This window comes from Ambystoma mexicanum, chromosome 9, assembly GCF_040938575.1.
Source record: "Ambystoma mexicanum isolate Mex_15411 chromosome 9, UKY_AmexF1_1, whole genome shotgun sequence".
Classification (NCBI taxonomy): Eukaryota; Metazoa; Chordata; class Amphibia; order Caudata; family Ambystomatidae; genus Ambystoma; species Ambystoma mexicanum.
Genome location: NC_090931.1, coordinates 435,248,815 through 435,273,414, shown reverse-complemented (window position 1 = coordinate 435,273,414; position 24,600 = coordinate 435,248,815). Strand labels below are relative to the sequence as shown.

General features: G+C 45.7%; 1 protein-coding gene across 4 annotated transcripts in view; it reads right to left on the bottom strand.

Moving 5' to 3' along the window:
- RASL10B (RAS like family 10 member B) overlaps positions 1-24,600 on the bottom strand; it is a 654,925-nt gene that overhangs the window by 194,603 nt on the left and 435,722 nt on the right. For all 4 annotated transcript variants that reach the window (XM_069614917.1, XM_069614920.1, XM_069614919.1 and 1 more), the window contains exon 3: positions 12,086-12,210. In XM_069614917.1, the coding sequence (XP_069471018.1) occupies positions 12,086-12,210 (125 nt within the window). The remainder of the gene's footprint in view (positions 1-12,085; positions 12,211-24,600) is intronic.

Genomic DNA, 24,600 nt, shown 5'->3' with positions numbered 1-24,600 from the left:
GATTTTGTAGATGAAGGTGTTGATGGTGGTGGATTTCTTGATGGAGTGTTGACTGCTTTGAAGAGGGCTTTGCTTTTGTTGTCCGCTTCTGCTATGGTATACTGACAGTAAGGAGGTCTTGGCTGTGTTGATTAGTTGCTGACGGGTTGCTCGGAATTCCTTGAGAAGCGCCAGCTCGGATGCAGTCCTGGAGCGGTACCAGGCTTTCTCTTGTTTCCCGATTACTCTTTTCCTGTGGTGAAGTTCTTGCGAGCACTGAGGTGCTGCTTCCAGTAGAGAGTCACAGTTCGATTGGGGGTGTTTGGTCCATGTAAAGTTTGGGTTGGCGAAGTCTTCTGAGGGCTTTAAAGGACCTGAAGGTTTGTCTGCTGGAAGTGCTTGACTGGGGTGACTATCACAAGGTCATATTCGACCAAGCACAAGGTCATATTTCAGCCGGGCACAGGAGATCTTGAACCTAAATCTCCCACTCACAAAACTCATTTAGACTCTGAGTTCATCAAAGTGTTTCTTAGAATGCTCTCACTTATGGATGAGTTATGTTTTCTATATGCTTATGCTCAGTCATAAAGCCTTGAAATAATGATGTTTGTGGATTGCACTTTGGGCACTACTGTTTATTTGTTGATTTGTTGAAAAAAATCAAATATCCAGCTTAATAATAAAAAGCTATGTCATTTCATCTGAAAGTATATATGTTTTCACAAGTAGCTTGCTAAATGGAAAATGCCTTAAACCCCATTTAGATGTGTGTGTTCACTAGGGTTTGAACCTACTTGCATCAGATCATTGCATAGATTTAAATTCCAGAGGGTAGGACCACCCCCCAGTTTCAGTGACTGGGGTGGTATGCAGGATGTTGAAAGGCAAGGCTAGGTGGTCAGACCAGTCAAGCGGGAGTGGAGAGCTGTAGTGGAGGGAAGACAGTGTGGTGATGATTATGTCAAGGATGTTACCTTTCTCGTGTGTTGGGTCTTTCGTGTGCTGTGTGAGACTGAGGGTGTTGAGAAGGCTGAGGAGAGCTTTCTTCATTGGTTTGTGGCCCTGTAGCCTGGGAGGTTGAAGTCTCCTAGGAAGATGTTGTTTACGTGCGCAAGGGTGATAGGGAGAATTCTCAAAATGTGCCAATTCCTCCCACCCTAGAGCCCTCGAGTTCTTTTGCTAAACTTTGGGACTTTGAACTTTTTTATTCTGTTAGTTTTCTGTGTTTATTTTCTTTGATTATGGAGTTTTAGACAACTCCATAGGCATCATCATTTCATTTGTGTCACACAACACCCTCAGTGCAGTGACACAGGGGAAGCCTTTTAGGCTGTCCCAAAGTTTAAATATCTTCTCTGGGATAAACTACTGTTTCCCAGAGAATGTAAAGTGAAATTGACTTTACTAGTCTTTTCAAATTCCTAGGCCCAGCACACACTATCTTACAATAGAGTGCTGGAGGGGTTACTTAGTATCCCCTGTGTCTAGACACTCATGTAGCAGTCAAATGCTACCCTTTCCCCTCGAAACGGTTGGGGGCAGAGGTTTTACAACGAACTCCCATGATTTTTACAGACCGCGAACACAGGCAGAGTTAAATTGCACAAGGCATGTTTTTCAAGATGGTCTCAGAGCCTCCTTTGTTTAAACGGGTCCCGGTCTTCTTTTTTCGCCATTTCTTTTTGGAAAGGTCCTTCTAAAGTTTGTCTCTGCGTGCCAAAACCAGGTTTGGTCACTTTGTTCCTATGCCTTTGGCGGGCTTCAGGACTGAAGACCGCCTCTGGCGCCAGAGTGTCAGGGGTGGGCAGGAAGTGAGGAAGGTGCCCGAAACCCCCTGTGCTTAGTCTCCTCGGTGACCCAAATGCACTCTGGCATGACTGGCTGGCTGACTGTCCGCCAAGGACAGCCACCCTGCTGGGTGAGTGGCAGCTAGGCTGGAATGCATGGGAGGAAACTGTTTAAAAGGCGAGTCTCTTGGCTTTGAAGGCAGAGTCGACCAGTGGAACGAAAGAACCGAAGACGAGCTGGAAGAGGATGGCTGCTGCAACTCCTGGACCTTTGATTTGCCCGGTGAAACCCTGCTGCAGGTCTGAACTCGCCAAGTTCATCTCGACAGAGAAGCCCTTCAAGGACGACTTCTCTCTTGAGTTGGTGTGACCAATCAACTCGTAAGCCACCTGGATACCATTCTCGGAGCTGGTTGTATTTTCCTCAGAGTGCTGCAGGAAACCGAATAGCCAGGGAGGACACCAGTTTGTGTGCTTGACTACAGCTACCGGAATCGAAGAATTGCTTTTGCCAGATTTTGACCAGTCCCAGTGCAGTGTAGGAGTCCGCCGGCGTCCTCCCTCTTGTCCCCACGACTGAGGCTCAGTAACAGCGAGATCTATAGGAACTGCCAGGAACAGACATCTTCAGCTGCATCTTTTTCTTCATTGTAAGGAACTGTGAAAACCCGACCGAGAGAACTTCCCTCTCACTGCGAAAGTGCGTGAAACTTTGGCAACTTGCAGGCCTAGTCAGCTTGTGACCCGGCATATGAATCTTTCTTTTAAGAGCTACTTCTTAGAACTTTGGCAAAGACTTTTCCGTTTAACGTCCAGAACTGCTTTATCCTATACAAGACTTTACCCCATTGACTTTGGCCTAACCTATTGCATTGAATCAACTCTGGTGAACTAAAATTATTTGCACTGTTTTTGGTTTACTGTAATATTGGTTTTTATTAACTTATGCCTTTTTGCTCCTACATCAAATGCTCTGAATGTCATTTTGCTCCTCTTTCAAAGTAGTTTAAATGCCTCAGAATCTGATCTTGTGAAGTACTGAAGTATTTTTTTGTTTGATATAGATTGCCTCCTTCTAGTGAATGTTTTATAAATGACTGTGAAATAAATTAATAAGTGTTTTACTATGAAACCTTCAGTATAAGAGTCTATTTGAATACTTGTAATTATAGACCTCTGTGTAACACCCTTACAGCTCACATTCCCTCTTGAGATAAGCCTGACTGCTCAGCAGCGCTACCACAAAACTGTGTAGTACGGACTTATAGCAAAGGTTGGTTTTGCTTACACCTGTAGTCCTAGTTGTGTGTAGTGGTCCCAAAATGGTACTGCATACAAACTTTGCCTAACAGAGGAGCATGGTGGTGACCAGGTCAGTGAAGTCTCTGATGAAGGCAGCATTGGGTTTGGGTGGTCTGTAAATGAGATGGAAGGTGACTGTGTCCGTCGGGGAGAGTGAAATGTGTCAAAAGAGGGCTTTGAAGGAGACAATGTTGTCAACGTCAAGTCTGGTGCAGGGCAACAAGGTCTTGTGTATGACTGCAAGGCCACCGCCTATCTTGTTCGGCCGGTCTCTCTGTTGGATGCTGTAGCCGTCGAGGACAAGGACATCTAGGATGTGGGTGGAGGTGGGTGTCATCCAGGTCTGGGTGATGAAAATGACGTCAAGGTTGGGTGTAGTGATGAGATTGCTGATGTCTGCTGCATGGGTAATAGCTGAGCATCAACTTCTGTGTTGTAGATGTTGAGGCAGTCTTGATGGGCTTGAGGCGGAGGTGGGTTGTGATTGTTGCATTGCAGAGTCCATGCTTTAGAGGAGGAGCGATGTCATTGGCGTTGCCGGGTGATGGCCTGTGGGGACGGAGTTGCATATGTTGAATCAGTGATGTTAATAATATCAAACACAACCTGACCTAAAACACTGTTTCATTTGGTATCACAATCTTTTTTTGTGTGAATGCCATTAGTCTTGTGTAAAACCTTTAGCATACTAGAGGCACAACCTTTCATATCTTCATTGCGTTTGTCTGGTAGCAGGCCGATCCTTCAGAAAATACCATGAAAAACCTCAGTCTGTTTAAGCAACTCTTGTAACATAAGACCATTATGCAACCCTAACAGAGATATCTCCGAAATATTACCATTGACGCAACAATCATCTTCATTTTTGTCAGTGTGTGTAGACATCCCCAACAAAGATATATCACCATCTTGAAAAATAACTGCGGTATCAATAAATGATCTATTGGGACTATTTACTATGTCTAGATTAGCTCCCTTCTCCATATGTTTACAATTAAATTGAACTGTCCCCCATTCCTTTTCGCGATCTTCACCAAATAGCGATTGAGAGCAGCCTTCGTGGTCAGATTCGTTTCCGACCTTTTTGTTTGTTTTGAGTTTGTTAGATCATAAGAGTGCACAGTCAAGTAGTTCTTCCTCGTTATTGCAAGCTACTGGCAAGGGTATAGCAGCAGCTCTAGCCAAACCTGCTCTACGCGTATGCATAGCCGCAAACATTTCAGGTACTGTATCCTTTTTGCCCAATGTTGATTTTTTCCTCATTTTCGTATACACTTCACCTGTCACTCACTGTATTTACCCACAATACCCTATCACAAAAGGCAAGTTACAATCCAGTACACTGTAATACTGAGTGGTTTATATGGTCATAACTGTAATATGTTCACAGACAATTGGGGCCTAAAAGTAACTGTGCAGGTTCCACAGTAATTAAATGTTATCTAAATTGCATACATATAGGAGTCCGACACCCTATCAATTCAGCATGATTCTCCAAATAACTTTTCTGATATTGACAAAACAGTATGAAGGCAGACACCAACTCAAAGTAAAAAGTACATAGACTTGTGCACGCCCAATCAACATTAGAAAGTTACTGCCTGACACACACATGTATCCCGTGAAACTCAGTGAGGCTAACCCATTAGTTGGGAAGCTCAGCACTCAACACGAGATAAAGCAAACTAGTTAGGCGAGCGTACAGAGTATTTCGTTAAATACGTATAACAAAATAATACCGTAACTAATATTGAATAGCTCCGGACTCCTCTCGCCACCTCACTGTCGTCCGCCCGAACAGCCGAACAGCCTACTTAGGACTTAAATCGGGTGCGTGCGCAGATGCGCTATACATGAGTAGTTGTAGGCTTGCTGGGTAATGAAAGGGTAGACCCAGGAGGCACCGAGAAACATTATGAGGATGGAAAGGGAAACAAAATGAGGCGTGGGGGCTAAGAATACCAGAGTCCTCACAACAAAGTTCCAAAAATCAAAATAAAGTCTGATGATTACTTGGTGTTATGTCACATCAGCCTTGCAGCGTTTCAACGCAGCACGAACTTCACCTTACGGACAGCAGCTCCTTCAAGTTGACCAGCGTTCCCCAGAGTACCACAGCCAAACAGCCTACTTAGGGTTCACTCTAGGGGATACCTCCATCCAAAAAAACGGAACTAGAAGAGAATCCCACGACTGCAGAGTCTGTTTCGGACTGGGGAAGGGAAGCGCCTGAAAAAAATATAGCATCCGGGGTAACACATTTACCTTTATAACCGCTATCTTACCAAACCAGGATACGGGTAGGCTACCCCATCTTTCCAGGTCATTCCTTAAACTCCTTACCAGTGCCGGGTAATTGGCCCCAAAGAGCTCCCTTATTTTGGCTGGAATATTAATCCCAAGATATTTCACCGACTTAGAGGGCCATGCCTCTGTCTGTTCCAATTCTGCCTTCAAGAGTGGGGTAATATTGAGTCTCAGTATCTCAGACTTAGTGGTATTAATCTTAAACCCAGATACCAGTCCGTAACACTGGATTTCTTACGCTATCCCTTGCAACAGGGTCATGGGGTCTGTAACGGAAAGAATAACATTGTCTGCAAAAAGGTTCATTTTATGCTGTGCACTGCCAGATCTAATGGCCATTATTCAATCTTGTCGCAAATGGTTCCATTGCCATCTCGATTAGTAATGGTGACAAGGGACCCCCCTGCCTAGTTCCCCTGCTCAGATTAATGGGATCATTTAATGCCCCGTTGATCATTAAGCGGGCTGATGGCGATAAATAGTTGGACATAATCTTGTGGCACATCCTTGGGCTGATGTTGAATTTGTGAAGCACCTCCCGCAGGAACCGCCATTCAACCTGGTCAAAGACTTTTTCGGCATCTAATGCCAAAAACAGAGAATGTGCCGTGTTCCGACCAGATTCATCCACCAGATGTAGTACCCGTCTAATGTTGTCCACAGCGCCCCTTCCCCACACAAATCCAGATTAATCTTTATCTACGAGGGCCAGTAGGAGCCTCTCTAATCTAGTCACCAAAATCGTATTGAATATCTTGGCATCCAGGTTCAAGAGAGTGATTGGCCTATATGAGTAGCACAATGTGGGGTCTTTCCCCGGCTTACGTATCAGAATCACCTGGGCCTCCCTCATCGATTGTGGCAGTTCTCCCTCCTCCCATATAGAGTTAAAGAGGTCACACAGGGGCCTTGCAAGAACCTGGCACAGTGCTTTATAGAATATGGCCGTCAGGCCGTCTGGACCCAGGGCTTTGTTATGCTTAAGCGTTTGAATGGCTTGTAGGACCTCTGGGGTGTCTATCAGGGCCTCCAAAAGCTCACTATCACTTTGGGTCAGTTGTTTTAGTTCCATGCCGTTTAAATATGCTATCTGCTCCTCCCATGATGGAGAGCCCGTCGTATGAGGGAGTCATAAAAGAGTTTCCTTTTCTGATCTTCTTCCGCCAATTCCTTCGCTCCCCTGTCCCTCACTGTATGAGCAAATGAGAGGCTCACCTGCTGCCTACCATCTTGCCTGTTCAAAATATGTGTGCCACTGCCCCAGCAATACCCGGTCCATCCTCTGCCTCAACAACACCTTCAGCTGCTGTTTGGATGCACTCAATAGCTTGGAATTGTGGCGGGTCGGGTCTGCAGCGTAAGTGTTGTCAGCCTTCTTAACCTCCTCTACCAAGTCCCTTTCTACTAGCCCCCGATCAGTTTCACTGCCGCAGCACTGGCTATGATGCTTCCCCTAGCCACCACCTTCAGAGAGTCCCATCTGGTCCCTTCACTATTGTCCCCTACAGATTGTGACCCAAAATGTCCCGCACCGTTCTCTTCAGTTCCTCCAGGCAGACCGGATCCCTTAGAACCCTGGGGGCAACCTCCACTGGCATTGTAGTCAATAGCCCACCAAGCCCCTCAGGTGTAGTCACACCATGCTATGATCTGTCAAGGTCATGGTTTGAATAACCGAGAAGACGGTCCTACGGGCTAGCCCGGAGTAGATGAAAATATAGTCAAGGCGTGATGCTGAGGTGTGTACATGTGACATATGGGTAAAGGCAGTGTCAGTGGGGTGGTTTGTACGCCACACGTCTATATGATTGCAGGCGGCTATCCGATCCCTAACTGTGAGGTGGCGCCGGTTATGGAACATTGTTTGACTCGACCTATCCTTCCTACCATCCATGACCACATTCATGTCTCCAATCACCAGAAGCTCCCCCTGCACACTTTGTTACAGCTTCTCTATCACCTGCCACATAAACTGCTCTTTCCCCATAATGGGGGTGTATCTGCCTCCCATGTCCCGTTTCGTGACAGTGTTTTTGAACCCTAGGTCATTATACAAGAGGATCGCCACCCCTACCCTTTTACTAAAGACTGAGGAAAAGAGTGAATAATTCCTATTCCTAAGACGCAGCTGGTCCTTAAGTAGCAGGTGTGTATCTTGCACTAGCTGAAGCTGCATACACTTCGGTTTTCGAAAAAGCGGACTGCGTTTGCTCAGGGTGTTAAGAACCCGAGCGTTTATGGTGCCTATCCTAATCATTATCTCCCCCGAGCTTTCGTCCCTCCTCCTTTGCACTTCATGCCCCCATGCCATCATTTCCGCCCTTTCCTCTGGAATCCACATATTGTGGCCTATTCCCACGAAGTATTAGAAATGCTCTTCTATGCACACCCCTTTCAGATGTTTACCACTGGATACACAAATAAATCATGCACTCCTGCAAATACCCATGTGCATCTTATAATCCTCCACAACATTGAAGTAGAAGATGTGGTCCCGCCCCTCCCACTCGACCAGACCCGCCGCCCCACAGGCGAGCTCCGGCGAACTAGATTTGTAACCTTTCAACTGCAAGATAAAGAACACCACAAAACAAAGCCTCTGAGGTCTGGCAGCTGGCCTAACACCTCAAGCAGGATTCTCCCGCACACCAGAATTGCCCACACTCCAGTGCCTGGGCTCCCCTTGGGAGGCAACCAACTGTATGCTAATATACGAAAGAAAATGTAGACTGTAATAAAACTGTTCATGTGTCCATCAGTACTCTACGGGTTTGATAGAATGTCCAAAACTTTACCTGGGGTTCTAGCAGTCACCTTCCAAGTCTTAAAATAAAAATGTTTGGATCAAAGCCTGTCAAAGTGTTGGTGTATGTTAATGAATGTATTGTAATTCAGAAGCCTTAGTAGTAGGAGAGTGAAGGCTTGATGCAACGTATCTATTTGAGGACAAAATGTATTTACAATGTAGCATGTCACCTACAGACTGAACTGCATCAAGGCGAGAGGGACCGAGCAGAACGAAACTTGCATGAGCAGCCCTTGGACAAAATCGGCAAACAGGGGAATTAACAGAAAGGTATTGACAGAATAACCAAGTTATAATGGCCTTGCGTAATGGAAGACATGTATCCATATCTCAGAGAAATTGTGGTAAAGAGTCTGGTAGCTGCAACCAAAAAACGTCGGTCTCCCTATTAAAGAAATTACCTGAAGGAATAATCAACATATGTTTTGGGGATCATAAGACTCTTGATGAAGAATAATGGAAAACTGTACTTTGAAGATAAGGATGTAGCAAATCGTGGAGGCATTTAAAGGTGAGGCACAGTGTTTTCAAATCAATGTGTTGGTTTGCAAGGAGCTAATGAACGGAAAGGCATGGGACAGAGATATATTCAACCCAGTGACAATCGGAAAATAAGGCGAACAGCAGCTTTTTGGACTGCTTGAAAAAGACTGATCTGGTATGCCGGGAGGCCCAAGTAATGTCAGTTGCAATAGTAAATTTTTGAGTTTATTAAAAACCTACTATACCTCGCATGAACTCAGAATTAATAAATGGCACCTCTCTTTGTAGAAGTCAACATTTAAAAATGAGGCTTTAACCACTTGATTAATTTGAGTATCCATACCTAGGTCTCGTTGCCAATATATTCCAAGATGTTTTACTTCGATCAAGTATTTCATGGGAATGTCAAATAGGGTGGGAGGTCCTGGGGGGATGCCTGACCACAGAAATGTGTTCTTTGGGCCCAGAAGGGTGACTTCTGTTTTATTTGGATTAAGGTGAAGGGCATTCTCGAGCATCCAGGATTCCACCTAAGCACTTGTCATAGGTCCAAAAGCTCACAACAGCAGCACTGATGTGTGCTGTGTTCTGGGTATTACAAAAGAGTTACAAAGTGGTCATTCCTAGCCCTATGTTTCTTTAGCAAACAGACAAAAGGTTAATCCAATGAATCAGAAATAAGAAAATAAATTGCAAACCTAAATGTCTTATGGTGAGTGATCCCCAACGTTTTGGAGACAAAAAAGAAGCTTGTCGTGCCTATTGGAAAAGTATGCAACTCCAAAACGGACAGTTCCAAGAATGATAGTGTGAGGCATGAGGATTAAGGTAAAGGTCATGAAGACACCTAGTCCAATATCAAACCAAAAGCCCCAGCGGTCCACCCATGAGAGGGTTCAGTAAGTCGCACAGTCTCAGGGAGTTAGAGTATCCTAGTGCACTTCATGATTTAGCTGCTGCACAAAGCTGTGCAAGGAATTTGGGCAGAGATGCTTACTTACCTAGCAAGGGACCAGAAAGACTGCAAATGTGAGATTGCAGTGTTATTGGACTGTCCACCCTATTGACCACACCTAAATGCCTTTTCTCACACTGCCAGTATGCTTCCATTGTTGCATTTTACCTACCTGTACCTGCATACGTGACGTAGCCCCTTCACCATAGGGTGAGGTTTTCCATTGTTGAATTTGACCGACTTGTTCCTGCATGCTTGAGCCCCCTGCTCCTTAGGGTGAGGCTTTCCCAATTTGTGCACCCACTCCACTGTTGTTTCTTCATGTCCAACCTTGTGCTTTGTTCAGCCTGTCCACTTGCACTTAATGTACGATCCTCCTTCCTCCCGCCTAAGCATTACACTTCCTCCCCTTCCCACAAGTCTCCTCCTCCACCTCTCCCCTCATTTCTGTTACTGCACGTGCATGCTCCAAATTGTCTCAGGATCGAGTAGGAACGTTATTGTTTGTCCCTCTACCCTGTTCCTCCCCTCCTCCCCCTCTCCCCTGCACTCTTGTTACTGCACATGCACAATCTGAATTGCTCAAGACCTGATAGGAAAGTTATTGTCTTGTTGTATTTCTTCCCTGTACCTCCCCTTCCCTTGTCTTGAAGCGCCTTGCAACACCATTTTGCTGTATAGGTGCATTATAAATACCCAATAAATTAAAGAAATACACACAAACTTTGGAACTCACTCCCAAAAGATATCCAGCCAACTGAAGGCCATCTGACATTCAGGAAACAATTAGAATCCTAGCTAGACAATGAACCCGAATAGATGAACATCTACAGCCCAAAGATAGGAAACAGACCACAACAGGCCACCACCACAGCGCCACCATAACACAACACTTTTCCAACGAATGACACATCATAAAAATCACAATAAGCAAAACACCCTTTATGGAACAATCCAACACAACACCTTTTCTTCAACGAATAACGCATCAAAATAAACACAATGACCAAAACACCTATTAGCGAACAACAAACCAAACCTCCAAAACAAATCATCACCACCAAACAGGGTTAGCTTTCCCAAGCACCTTTTCCTTCCAGGAGTCCACTGCCAGAGTATGTGGATTTGTACAGAGAATGACGATGCAACAGACATAAACCTGCAAGACAACAAAAAAACGCTCCCACAAAATCTAGTGCAGACGATCTGTCCGAATAACGAAACCTACTAACAACCTCACCTTCTCAAACACTGCACTCGACACACGCTCATCAAACGGCCAGCACAAAATACAGCTAAAACAAATATGTTGGCCCATCACGACGTAGTCAAAACTCTACACCTCTCAAAGCAACTGCTAAAAAACCTTCCCCAATGCAGAAATTCCAATGCCTCTTCCGTCTAGAAACACAGAAGGAGAATCACCACAAACCAACTAGAGAACTCACCCACATGGGTGCCAGTTCCTCCTGGCTCTGCCATCACCAACATTTGAACACACCTTGTCTCTTCCCACTAATCACTTAACCACTCCCTCCACCTCCTTTCTCTTTCAGTTCCCCAAGAGCACATGGCGACCACGAAAATGGCTGTGGTGCGGGGAACAAATCCCAATAATGTAACATAACATGTAAGTTATGGCAAAAGTAGTTACCCTTGACCCTCAAGTGTTTAATATCCACCTCAGTTTGGCATGACTAGTCATTCTATGGTTGGCATAGATGGCAATCCAAAATCCCTCAGAGGGATTACCAACAAACAAATATTATGAAAATATGAGCATAGTGAGTAGTTACTATGGGCATCCATTTTGGCGTTCTTTCAAGCTGACTTGAACCAATAACAATTCAGCTTTACAGATATATACGAAAAAACCACAGGTCTGCACCTACTCTTCTCTCTTAACGGTAGTGGCTTAGACCAAGAGAGTCTCTTAAAATTTCTCACTATAATTCACTGTTTCACACTTGAAGCACCTTGCTATGTCTGACACAAATACTAGGCAAAAGGAGCCACTCTCCCGCCTTGCCCACACACACACGCAACCTGTTTTCCTGGCAATCCTCCATCAAGGACTTTAGGTTTTACTGTTTGACATCAAAGGATCAAGGATCCTGCTCCTCACTTCTAGAATGGATTGAAGGAATCTGAATTTCCATGTGAAACACAATGCTGGCCTTTCAGGATTGGATTGGATTGGGACAAAACTAATGGCCAAAAAGTGGCCCTCGTTTGAAAATTGCAATTTGGGATTTTTTGTGACAAGTAGTTGGTTTAATTTTTGCTAACATTTATTGCAGGTGGAGGTTGTAAAGTACATTGGGCTTTTAACATTGGTCATAACTAACTGATGCATTACACGGAAAGTAAACCTACTCTTAATAGCCTTCAAAAATGAATGGTCCACAGTCCCCTTTGGGGACTACCCTACTGAAATATAGACTGGTTGGAGCTCATGCTTACCTGGTTTCCAGGATCTGTTGTCGAATAGTTTTGATGTACTCGAAGCTGTCAAAGCAGCAGATGTCATAGACAAGGATATATGCATGGGCACTACGAAGCCCCCTGCAGCAGGCATCCGCCCACTCCTGAAAGAGAGTAAGATAGAGAATGAGAGAGAGAGAGAGAGAGAGAGAGAGAGAGACGCCAGTCACTCATATGGACGACTCATGAGCAGATTTATCTCACAAATCAAACAGTAGAGCAGAATAAACAACCGTTTAGGACCTGGTCCAATAAGAGACATGATTATGCCTTCTTGAACCTATATGATTCTTTATAAACGTTGGTGTAGCCACTGTAATCTTTCCCCACACTTGCTGAAAATTATAATTATTGGGATTCAATGAAATATTTACATTTAAATCATTTTGATTTCGTTTTCACATAATGTCCAACTTGGCTTAGGGATGTTTCATCATGTGTTCCATCGTGAAAATGAACCTCTTGTCCACTAGGCATGCCTTGATCCAATTTCTTCATGCCTAAGAGTTGAGATTCGACCAGTTTTTGTGAAGAAGGCATTGTAGGAGAAGGCACTGAGGAAAACAACTGTGGCTGCAGCTCAAAAGAGTAAAAGGAACTAGAAATCCCAATTGGGGATCAATGAGAGATCAGATTAGTCTGCTAACCACATTCTAGGTGGAAAGCCTTATTAGCTATTTTATGCAGACCTCTGTAAAGAAAGATTTTTGTTCCTGCACCTAATCAAAATGTTTACATTATATTGATATTCGTGGAGTGTATGGGTTGGAGAGCCAGAAAAAGATGGAAGTCATGAATGAGAAAGGGAGCGTTTATTGGGGCGGACCTTCATAACCATTGTTTTGTGTATATCGATATTTAATATGAGCTGTGGGCAGAATTTGGATATCAGACATTTCAATTTAGATAATACAACTTCACGAAGTGCAGTAACCCATTAAGATGATGTGCTTGGCCTATAATTATGAATGATATACAAGGTAGATCATCTTAAATGCTGGATGAATTGATGGTTGACCACACCAAGTCAGTAGAAACAGAGAATGTGACGCCAAGACATCCAAGGCTGTACAACCTGCCCATTCCCATGCCTACTCAACATCTTGGGTCACTGATCTACTGATTTGCACTGGCCTGCTTCTTCTTCCCTGGGTTTTTGCAGATTTATCTTGAACAGTTCCACATACGTAATACATTTTCTTTCCTGAATATATATTTTCAAAAGCCACATCCTCTTGTTTCGTTCTGTGACATTTAGCCCTGCAAACAGTATTCGACTGACATATGACTACCTTTTGTGCCAAGCTTAGACACATTAGAAATGTGAATACTTTTGTCAGATGCCCTTGGTCCCTATATTATTCCATTTAGGTAAAAAGATTTCAATATAGCAAATCTCAACTCTCTGCAACTAACTCAGTGCTGACTTTATTTAACAGATATAACTTTTGAATACCGCACACATATGGCATCAATCAATTCAGTAAATCGAACAGAAAAAAATCATTGTGCAATGGGTTTAAGCTGCAAAGCTATGGCACAAAATGTGTTTACAATGCCTCTGAAGGAGAAATATCCTTAGACTGCACCTCTGCACAGTCGCTAATTGCTGGCAAACGATAGGAAACAACAACTCTGAAGAAATGCAGAAGGTTAGGATCATAGATTGACCCAAGCAATAAATACAACAAAGGGTGCTGCTTAGTAAATGAGACTTTCTGGCAAAAGAAGAGCAGAGCAAAGCTATAGGTGCTAGCATGGCCAGTAGGAAAGTGGAGAAAAAAGGTAAAGATGCAGGTCAACTTGTGTAAACACTAGGAAAGGAACCGAATCTAACAGTAGATGGTTAGAGTAAGGTGTAGGGCTAGCTTCACAATGTCCCAGATGATATGGAAACAAAACAGAACAGAAGGAGCATGGTAAGGCAAGATGTGGTTGTACACTGTACCTCATTCTGAATCATAAGGATGTTTGCATATTGTAATGCACAATACTTCTTGTGCATAGTGATACAAACATGTTCTGTAGTAAAGACGAGGGCTTTGGCACAATAACGTTGAGCACCTCACGACATTGAGGACTTAAAGAGATTCCACAAGTAACTCATACCTCTTCACGTTGAACCAAGGATACAATAAACGAAAGGGTTTACATACACAAATATCAGTTGATTAGTAAAATCGACTTTATTATAAGCTCTTACACCAAACATTGAAGACATTTGCCTTCTTACATTCCCTGATCTGTGACCACCTCATTATACCCTGTGTGCTCCAAGCAGTATCAAAGGCATCCAACAAGCCCCACAATAACCCCCTGATCTGGAAAAGAAACTGGAGAATCATCAAAAGTAGGGACCTGGACGAAAAACTAGAATCCTCAATGCCATCGATGACACCCTGAATGCAACTGACAGACAAAAGAACAGACATAATGCTGAACTGTATCATGAAAACAACAGATAACATCTCACCGGGAAAAACCCATTGCAAAAGAAATTGATGGCGAGGTTCATGCCTCACCTCAAGGCAATGAAAAAAACAAACCGGAAACTAGAAGGAAAAACTATGATCAAGACAAAAGAATACCATATCAAAGACAGATCCGATCAAATAAAGCAGAAATTCCCAAAGCAAAAAAGAAATACTACAACGAAAGGATCATGAAAGTCAACAACACTCAAAGAATTGTTCAACATCATAAATGAGATGAGAAATCCCTCCCGGTGCAATAACACACCAGCCCCCTTGCAAAAACGATGTTATGATCTTGCAGATCACTTTAAGAATAAAATCAACATAGAACGGATCAAACAAAGTAGACGGACCTACCAGACCACCTAAATCAACTAGCCCACAGACCAGGCTGAACCTCTTTCCCCAAATACCAAGAGAAAAATGAATCAGCCTGGTGAACAAAAGCAACAAGGCAGGCTCCCCAGCTGATCCCTTTCCACCAGGCATCTACATAGATGCTTGCACAGGGAACAACATCGGAATACTACCAAAACCTCTTCAACCTGTAACTTTCAAATCAGCCTACATCAAAACCACTCCTCAAAGTTACAACGGGCGATATGGAAGACCTCTCAAACTACAGACCTATCTCAAACATTCCATACCCGGCAAAAGTAATAGTGACCTATCTTTACGAACAAATACTGGAACCCTCCGAAAACAACCAGCTTCTGGATCAGGCACAAGTGGGCGTCTGACCCATGAGAGGTATGGAAACGGCACTACTCTCTATATGGGACTACCTAAAGACCAATGCAGACTCCAACACGAACTCGCCACTGAAACTACTCGACCTCTCCGCAGCATTTGACACAGTCAACCATAACACCCTCATCAAGAGACTTAAAGACATAGGGTTCGGCAACACAGCACTCCTATGGAATAAATCTTTCCTGTCAGGAAGAAAATAACAATATGGCTAAAACCATTCAAATTCACACCGCGGGACACCACTTGTGGAGTACCACAAGGCTCCTCGCTAACCCCACTATTGTTCAACATCTACATGACACCCCCAAACAACCTCATCAAAAGACACAGGTTTACATGCTACAATTACACAGAAAATACCAAAACCATCTACAAAATCAACATCAATGAAGAGAACCCCACGCTAAAAGGCTGTCTCAAAGATTTCTACCAATGGATGAACACTAATAACCGTAAAATGTACCCGGACAAAAATGGAAATCATGATTTCACCCAACAACCAAGGAATCAACCAGGACATCCCAAGGCCCACAGAACTGGGAACCCCACCTGAACCATCCAAAGTAGTCAAAACCTTGGCAACCTAATGAACAACAAACTTACACTAGAACCACCCGTCAATGTGATAATTAAGAAATGCTTCTTCAATCTGCACACTATCAAAAAGATACTACTCTTCTTTTCCTTCACGCACAGAATACTTGCCATGATCTCCCTTATGTCCAGGATAGACTTCGCCAACAGCATATACCTTGGAATGCTGGAATACTTGCTAAGGAAACTACAACAAATACAGAATGCAGCTGCCAGGCTTCTACTCAAACTCTCTCGAAGAGACCACATCACACCAGCACTAAGGACGCTACTGGCTCCCAGACGAAAACAAATCACCTTCAAAACAATGTGCATAACACACAGGGCAATTGACAGCTAGAAAGCAGAATTCATACAAAAAGAATCAGCACCTACAAACCAACAAGAACAATTAGATCTAGCAACGACATCCGCCTACAACCTAAACTCGACGTGAGAAATAACTTGGCAGGATCAGCCTTCTCTTGCATAGCCGTAAAACAGTGGAACTCCCTCCTGAAAGAAATATGAACTATGGAGGACCATCTACAATTCTGAAAACTTGAAGGGGATAAAATGCCTGAACAACATCAACGTGCCATGAAATGAGCAAATATACAGAGAGGAAACCCACGAAACCAGGTACTGACCAAATACACCCGACATGAACCGAGACAGAGCAAAGGGACCTACCCCCATCAACACAATCCAACACGCTAAACCATGCAATATTTGGCAAGAGAAACCACCTAGAAAAGCGGGGAGTACAAACACTAATGTACTACAGAGATTCCCTCTACTCTAAGTACTCACTATCATTTAATAACCTGCATTTGGCTTACTCACATAGGGCAGCCTTATCCTGCATGTAACCTAACAATGTAAATTAGTCACTTCCACACTTAGCCTGTATGTGTAGGTTAGCCACATTCTGCATCTGGCCCAATAGTATAGCTAAGCATTATGTTCCCTGCCGTGCCCTGAGACAGGCACGATGTAACATCTGTATTATGCTGGGTTCGTCTCCCGTAGACTGATTGTTTAGGGTGGTAAATGCATTGCACTTTGATAAACTGTAGGGGCAAGAAATATATCACACCCATATGGATTGTTTAGGGGTGGGAAGTGCATCACACTGGGATGGATTGCGGTGGATTGAAGATGTGTCACACAGTGTTGAGCACTTGGATGGAGTGTTGAGGGGGGGAAGTGGGTATCACTTGGATGGACGGTTAAGGGCGGGAGATGTATTGCACTTAGATGGACTGCCAGTGTTCAGAAATGCGCTGCACTTAGAGGGATTGGGTTGGGGGCTGAAACCATGCCGCACATGGATGGCATGATGGGGACAGGGAATGTGTCTCACCTGGATAAATTGCTTGGGGGGGCAAATGCGTTGCACTTGAATAAACTGTTGGGGGTGGGAAATGTATTGCATTGAGATAGAAGGCTGAGTGTAGGAAATGGATTGCCACTAACTGTGCTAAAAACCCACCTTCCTGCATACGCACCCTCAAACTCTAAACTAAACACACCCATACCTCTAGCGCACCACAAACCATACACCCTTCACAACACCTGACATGCAAACAAACCATACACAATCACACCTCAACACCACATGACAGCTACCAACCGAAAAGACACAAATGCTCAGTGACCGGTTTCTCCGAACTGAAGTTGCCAACAGCACATCAAAGCTCTCTTGCTCTTCTCCCTCTCAATCCCACTAAAAACCCTGCAACCCTCCTTCCATTGCAGATCCGCCAGCGCGCCAAGAGACCATGCAAATGGCAACAGTGCGTGGTATAAGACCCATTAATTTTAACATCAACATCAAAATATATAGCAGATGCTACTTCTGGTAGGTGTGTGTATTCTATATGTAAGTTTTCTCCCATGTCTATATTTGAAGCTGTGGGTTTCAAAGTACCAGCATACTTCTTACTTAGTGAGCTGCTGAAATGTTTGAACATATAATTGTGATCAACTATGTGAAGCAGGTTTATATTGATGGATGGGAAGAAATGTGATACAGGGCTTGATGTCTGGCTGCTCCAGATGTTGTCTGAGCCTCTCTATGTCATTCTTTTAGTTTTCGAACCTATTTTTTAAATGCATTTATTGGTGATTTAATGGATGTCCTATGTGGTAGGGAAAAGCCTTAAGGAACCGCAGGTCGTATAGGCCAAGAGGATCTGAGAAGGGTATAAGGAGCGTAACAACCTTCCCATGGATGCAAATTCAACAAAAGAGTCACTATAGATGAGCCCTGAAAATACAATATCAACACAAAATTACAGCTAGGAAAGCAAGTTGATCGAGTACAGTTCGTGATCATAAATTGAGGCATTAAAAGACTTTTTAAAGAGTTCATTTTTACACTTTTAATGCACTTCTTGTGATCTTCTCCCAGTCTTTTTGCCAGAACTTCGGGCTACACACTGCAAGAGTCATTCCTCAATGATGGACTTGATTATTAATAATCATAATAATAACAATAGTATTCTTAAATAGCGCAGCGCGCCCGGTGACTCACGCTTCTAAGCACTGTACTAACAGGTGCTGTTATTACCCAATTTCAAGGTATCCAGCTGATCAGCCTTGGAGGCATGAAGAGCTGAGTTGGCCCTGCTACGGGATTCGTACTTGCGAAGTTCAGGCTGGCCTATGTCTGGGGCAAGAACGTGGTAACTATCCACTATCCACAATAAAAGACGCCTCATTAAAATAACATGCAATAACGTGCACAGAGACCTTCATTTCCTGGTAGGCAAGTAAAGGCACAAACTATGGAAAGTGTTTCCCGTGGCCTCTTCTCCCTCCTTTTGGTGTTCTGCCTGTTCCCTTTACTGCAGCTGCGTTCCACGACGTCGCAGGAACCTGCACAGCCATGCCTGGCTCTGGACTTCCCTCCCCACATCCTGACAAGGCCAGGAGATTGGCCTGGTCACAATAGACTTTTACATTAGTCACATCTGGATAGTACGGACGCTGTTACAACATCAACCCTGTATGCCAAAGTCAGGAAGGGAAGGAAACACGTTAGACTTGTATATAAGAGAGGGTTCTGAAAGAGACAGAATTGATGTGTTATATCAGAAGGAGCTCAGAGTTCAAATCTCTCCTCAGTTGACTTGCTGCAGCCACCACAGCTGGGTCTGGTCTGGGCTCATAGCTTAAGTACAGGTGAAAGGCAGGAGCTGATGGTTACTCAAAAGATTATCTGAGTTATTTGGCCTCATTATAAGTTTGCCAGTAAATGTTAAAAGTGCTTGTAGTTCCGTTTCCAGCCACTTTTAACGTTCCGGCAAATTACAAGTAGGTGAAAACACTGTTGCTGGTAATACCGGTGCCTAATACCAGACCTTCTGGAATTACTATTGCCAGTAATACCAGAAATGGAATATCAAAAGTCAAAAACCCCGGTGCAACGGTATTACCCTTGGTTTACCAGCGAACTCGTAATGAGGCCCATTGTCTTTCATCAAATCCTGCACTTTGGACAGGCATGTACTGATGTGAGGGTTATCAAATGAATTACGTAAAGGTGACAAAGCTGGAGGAAGTGAGTGTAAATGGCAAAATGTTGGAGGATAAATTAAGTATATAGGTGAGGATAAATTAAGTACATAGGTGTTACCAATCACTAGAACAAGGATAACTCTTGGAAAACCCACATGTGTGGTAAAGTACAAAGTTTCCCACATTCTCCTGTCTGGTACTTTTGTGCAAGAAGATCGAATACCGACCCTGTCAGGCCCACAGAACAACTGGATTGGGCCAAGTTAAATGTGACAATTCCCCTGAAGCAACTGACTGATATCTCTGTGGAAAAAGATGGTACACCCACTGAGGATGTCACCTAAATAATGACGCCTCAAATTTTCCAATTTAGCCCACCCCTACTGGTAATAAAAGAGGCAAAAAATGATATTGCCCGGTAGTCGGTGGATCAATGAAAGGTGGATTTGAGGAGGCTTTCTGGGATTTTATATTTTTATGGATTCTACAGCGGCTCTCTTGGAAGGTTACTAATTTGCCTGTTAACTGTTGTGTTGGACAGGGATCAATACAATTATGTGTCATGAACTCGAAGAAAATTATGAGGTTAGTCGGGATGCAGACGTCACAGCCAAATGTGTACATTGTCAGGTAGGCGGTCTGGAACTATTGTCTTTTTTCACTCATTCCCCCATTGTGATCTAATTTCCCCAGTTCTGCCACATAACGATCGTATTTCGCAAAGTATGCCCCTTTTTCATTCTCATTGCCCTAGTTAAGCCCCATTTCACTTTCATTGTCCAACGTCCGTCCCATGGTCACTCTCATAGACCCGGTTCTGCCACGTGCCACTCTCACTTCTGCCCTTATGTCATTTTCACTATCCCATTCTGCCAAAGATGTACTCACCGCCACATGTCACTCATTGTCCGAGCTCTGCTGCGTTTCCATCTAACTGCCGCAGTTCTGCCCCAATTTCATTCTCACAGTCCCCGTGCTGCCCTATTTTGCTGTCATTGAACCCTACGCACGGGCGCACACACACTAAACATGGCCATGCTTTCTTAAGCAGCCACTTCTCTCTTGGCTCATGGCTTCGACATGTGCACCTCAACTAGAAACAGTAGTTGGGAGCATTCCACAGCTCTGAACAACATAATGCGCTTGCCCTTTCCATTCACTAAGACAGCCTTCCTCTGGACTGGGACTCGCAAGTGCCACCCAGCGTCAAAGTGCCAATGCAGGTCATACATGAACGGTGCCCCATCACACATGGGGAGTGTAGAACGGATGGCCCTGTAGGCATAGAGTGGTTCTCTCTCAGTCTGCAGAGTGGTACCCATCACAGATGGCCACATTGGAGGCTGTCTCTGCCAGGGAGTGCTCTGCATTTCAGTCATCCCCTGTGACCGCTCATAGAGGGGGGTTGGGTACATACCCATTGCCCATTATGGATGGGATGTCACTGACTGCATAAACCCAGGTAAAAAAGGACTAAAATGTTAAAGAAATGATAACTTGTTGGAAGTGTAGCAACCCCATCTTCAGTAAAGAACTGGCTGTTCAAAACAGGACAAATTGTTAAGCACAATGTTAACATCCACCCCCTTAAGATTACATTTGCACCACGAGTTGGTCTCCCTTTCTCCTGCGCCGTTTCTCCACTCCCACCATTTGCCAGAATGAATTTGGCGTTGTTTAGACTGCTACTTTATTCCCCCTTGGGTATTTGTCCCAGTCTTACAGTGGGCTTCTAGCCTCAGATAGAGGGACCAGAGTCCTGTTTGGGGGTACTCCTGTAGACACTAAGGGCCTGATTCACAGAAGCATTTTATAATGGCAAAACCCCATTGGAAAACGCTCTGATAATTAGACCCTAAGACTTTAAGCAGGGGAACAGATTTGGGGGGACTTAGAAGGAAGAGGGAACAAGTTACTTACCTGTAACTGTTCTCCAGCATGGGTCTGGCATGGATTCACATGCTCATGAATATTCCCCGTCGTCAGGCTGGGAATCCTCGGTTAAGAAAAAATCTGTTTAATTTTCGTTTCTGAACTGTCTTTCTCCTAATAACCAATCACTGGTCTCTGGGTCATACTGCCCCCAGCCAATGACTGCCCTCTACCTAAGCCCCTCCTCTGGCAGCCATCTTCAGATTTGGTAGCACGTAAAATGACAGTAGGACCAAGAGAAGAGCCGCAGAGGGGTAGGAGGGAGGGTTCACATGTGAATCTATGCCAGACCCATGCTGGAGAACAACAGTTACAGGTAAGTAACTTGTTCCTTCTCCAGAATGGGGTCTGGCATGGATTCACATGCTCATGAATATAAGAATAAATAGCAGTACACACATGCACAACCACGGCAGGTGGCAAGGCTCAACATTAAGCAATTACATCAACTCAACATTAAGCATCTTTCACCCCTTCACCAGGCCCACCTTCAGGCGAACAGGTTGCGCAGCACTGCCTGGCCTACTCCGGACTCCTCCCTGGAATCCCAGTCGACGCAGTAGAATCTCGTGAAGGTGTGCGTCGACCTCCATGTAGCAGCCCTGCAGATGTCCAGCAGGGGCACACCAGATAGGAACGCCGTGGTAGCAGCGATCGCTCTGGTGGAATGGGCTCTCGGACGGCCGGGCAACAGTCAGTTTGCCAACCGGTGACAGTGCATGAAGCAGCCGGAGAGCCATCTGGAAATGGAAGCCCTCGAGAGGGCCTTACCTTGGTTCACAGGTCCAAAGTTCACAAACAACTGTGATGTCTTCCGAAAACTCTTCGTGCGGTCCACGTAGAACTTCAGTGCTCTAGCTACATCCAGCGAGTGCAAAGTCCTCTCGGCCGGCGATGAAGGCGATGGGAAGAAAACAGGTAAGACCAAGGGCTTGTTGAGATGGAAGTCCGACGGCACCTTGGGCATGAAGGAGGGGTGCATCCTCAGCACCACCCTCGTCTCGTGGAAAGTCAGGTATGGAGGCTTGCAGGAGAGGGCCTGGATCTCTCCCACTCGTCGTGCGGAGGTGATGGCCACAAGAAACGCTGTTTTCCACGACAGGAACTTCAACGGTGGCGAATGCAGAGGCTTGAATGGCGGCCCCATGAGCCTGATTAGCACCACGTTGAGCTCTCACACCGGGGCCAGAGCCTTCACCGGCGGGAACGATCGGAACAGTCCCTTCATGAACTCCTTCACCAGGCGATGGGACCACAGGGATGAGCGCCCCGGAGTTCTGGTGTAGCGGGATATAACCGCCAGATGGATCTTGATGGAGGCATGGGCCAGCCCCGCCTTGGCCAGAAATAGCAAGTACGGCAGCACTCGAGGGGCCGTAATCCGCAGAGGGCTAATCTTCTGTGCCCGGCACCAGACAGAAAACCTCTTCCATTTGTGTCCATAGCACTTGACAGTTGAGGACGCCCTGGCCTTTGCAAGCACCTCCTTGCAGTCCGCCGGGATATCGTACCCTCCAAACTCTAGTGCTGCAGGAGCCAGGCCTGCAAGTACAGCGACCAGGGTCGTGGTGGAGGATGGCGCCTCCTTCTCTGACGAGGAGATCCGCGTCCGTCGGCAGTTTGACTGGTGGGGACGCTGACATGTGTCCAAAAGGTCCGGGAACCAGATCTGTCTCGGCCACACCGGTGCGACGAGGATCATCCTGCACCGGGACCGTCTGAGTTGGTTGATGAGTCGCAGCAGCAACGGTGGTAATGCATACAGGAACAGGCCGTCCCAAGGGAATGAGAAGGCATCGCCAATGCTCCCCGGCTGGGGAAACCTGCTGGCGAACCTCTGACACTTGGTGTTCGTCGCCGTCGCGAATAGGTCGATCTGGGGATTGCCCCATCGTTGGAATAGCAGATCCACTTGATCGTGACGCAGTTCCCACTCGTGGCACGAGCGCAGCTCCCTGCTGACTGAGTCGGCGATGGTGTTCTTTTATTCCTGCCAGATGGAAGGCTACCAGAAACATCCCTTGGGCAACGGCCCAGTGCCACAGATACTGGGCTTCCTTGGATAGGGCTGGGGATCTGGTGCCTCCCTGCTTCCGGATGTAGAACATCATGGCGGTGTTGTCGGTTAAAATCATTACCACCTTGCCCTTGAGGGACGGGAGGAAAGACCTGAGGGCCCAGAACACGGCTCGGAGCTCCAGGACATTGATGTGTAGTGATCTCTCCTCCGGGAGCCAAAGGCCTCTTGCGTGGAGATCTCCGGTGTGCGCTCCCCATCCCTCCAGGGAGGCGTCCGTCGTCACTGTCTCCTGATGTGCCGGGGTCTGGAAGTCCATACCCGCCGCCAGAGGCGCGCGGGTCCCCCACCACCGGATCCCTTTGCGGAAGGTCTCGTTGAGCGGGATCCTGTCTTCGAAGCTGCTCGCCGCCTGCATCCAACGGGTTTCGAGGAACTCTTGCAGTGGACGCATCCGCAGCCTGCACAGGCGCATGAGGTAGCTGCACAAGGACATCATGCCAAGAAGGGACTTGATGGACCACACCCTGGCCACCACGTCCATGGTCAACAGCCCTTGTACCTTGCCCAGGATGGCCTTCGTCCTTTCCTCCGACGGAGAGGCCAATCGCGCCACTGTGTCGAGCCTGGCTCCCAGGAACAGGGCGACTTGCGACGGTACCAAGTGGGATTTTGCGAAGTTGATCGAAAATCCCAGATCCGTGAGCAGCTGGACGGTCTTCGCTGTGTGCCCGACAGTGAGTTCTCTTGTCTTTGCTCGGATGAGCCAGTCATCCAGGTAGGGGTAGACTTGGATCCCCTGCAGGCGCAGCCACGCCGCCACCGGTGCTAGGCACTTGCTGATACCCTGGGCGCCGACTTCAATCCGAAGGGAAGGGCCTTGAACTGGTAGAGTGGCCCTTGGACTACGAATCTGAGGAACTTTCGATGTCCTTTTAGAATGGGGATGTGAAAGTAGGCATCCTCCAAGTCCAGCGACGATAGGAAGTCACCTTCCTCCAGCTGTCCCAGCACGTGCTGGAGGGTGACTATCCGGAACTTGATGTACTTGTTTAAACGACGAAGGTCCAGGACTGGTCGCTAGCCGCCGGTCTTCTTTCTTACGAGGAAGTATCGTGATTACACTCCGGAGCCTCTTTGGGACGAGCTCCATGGCTCCTTTCTTCAGCATCGCCCTTACTTCCAGCAGCAGTTGAGGGATGTGGTTTTCCTTCCTGGCC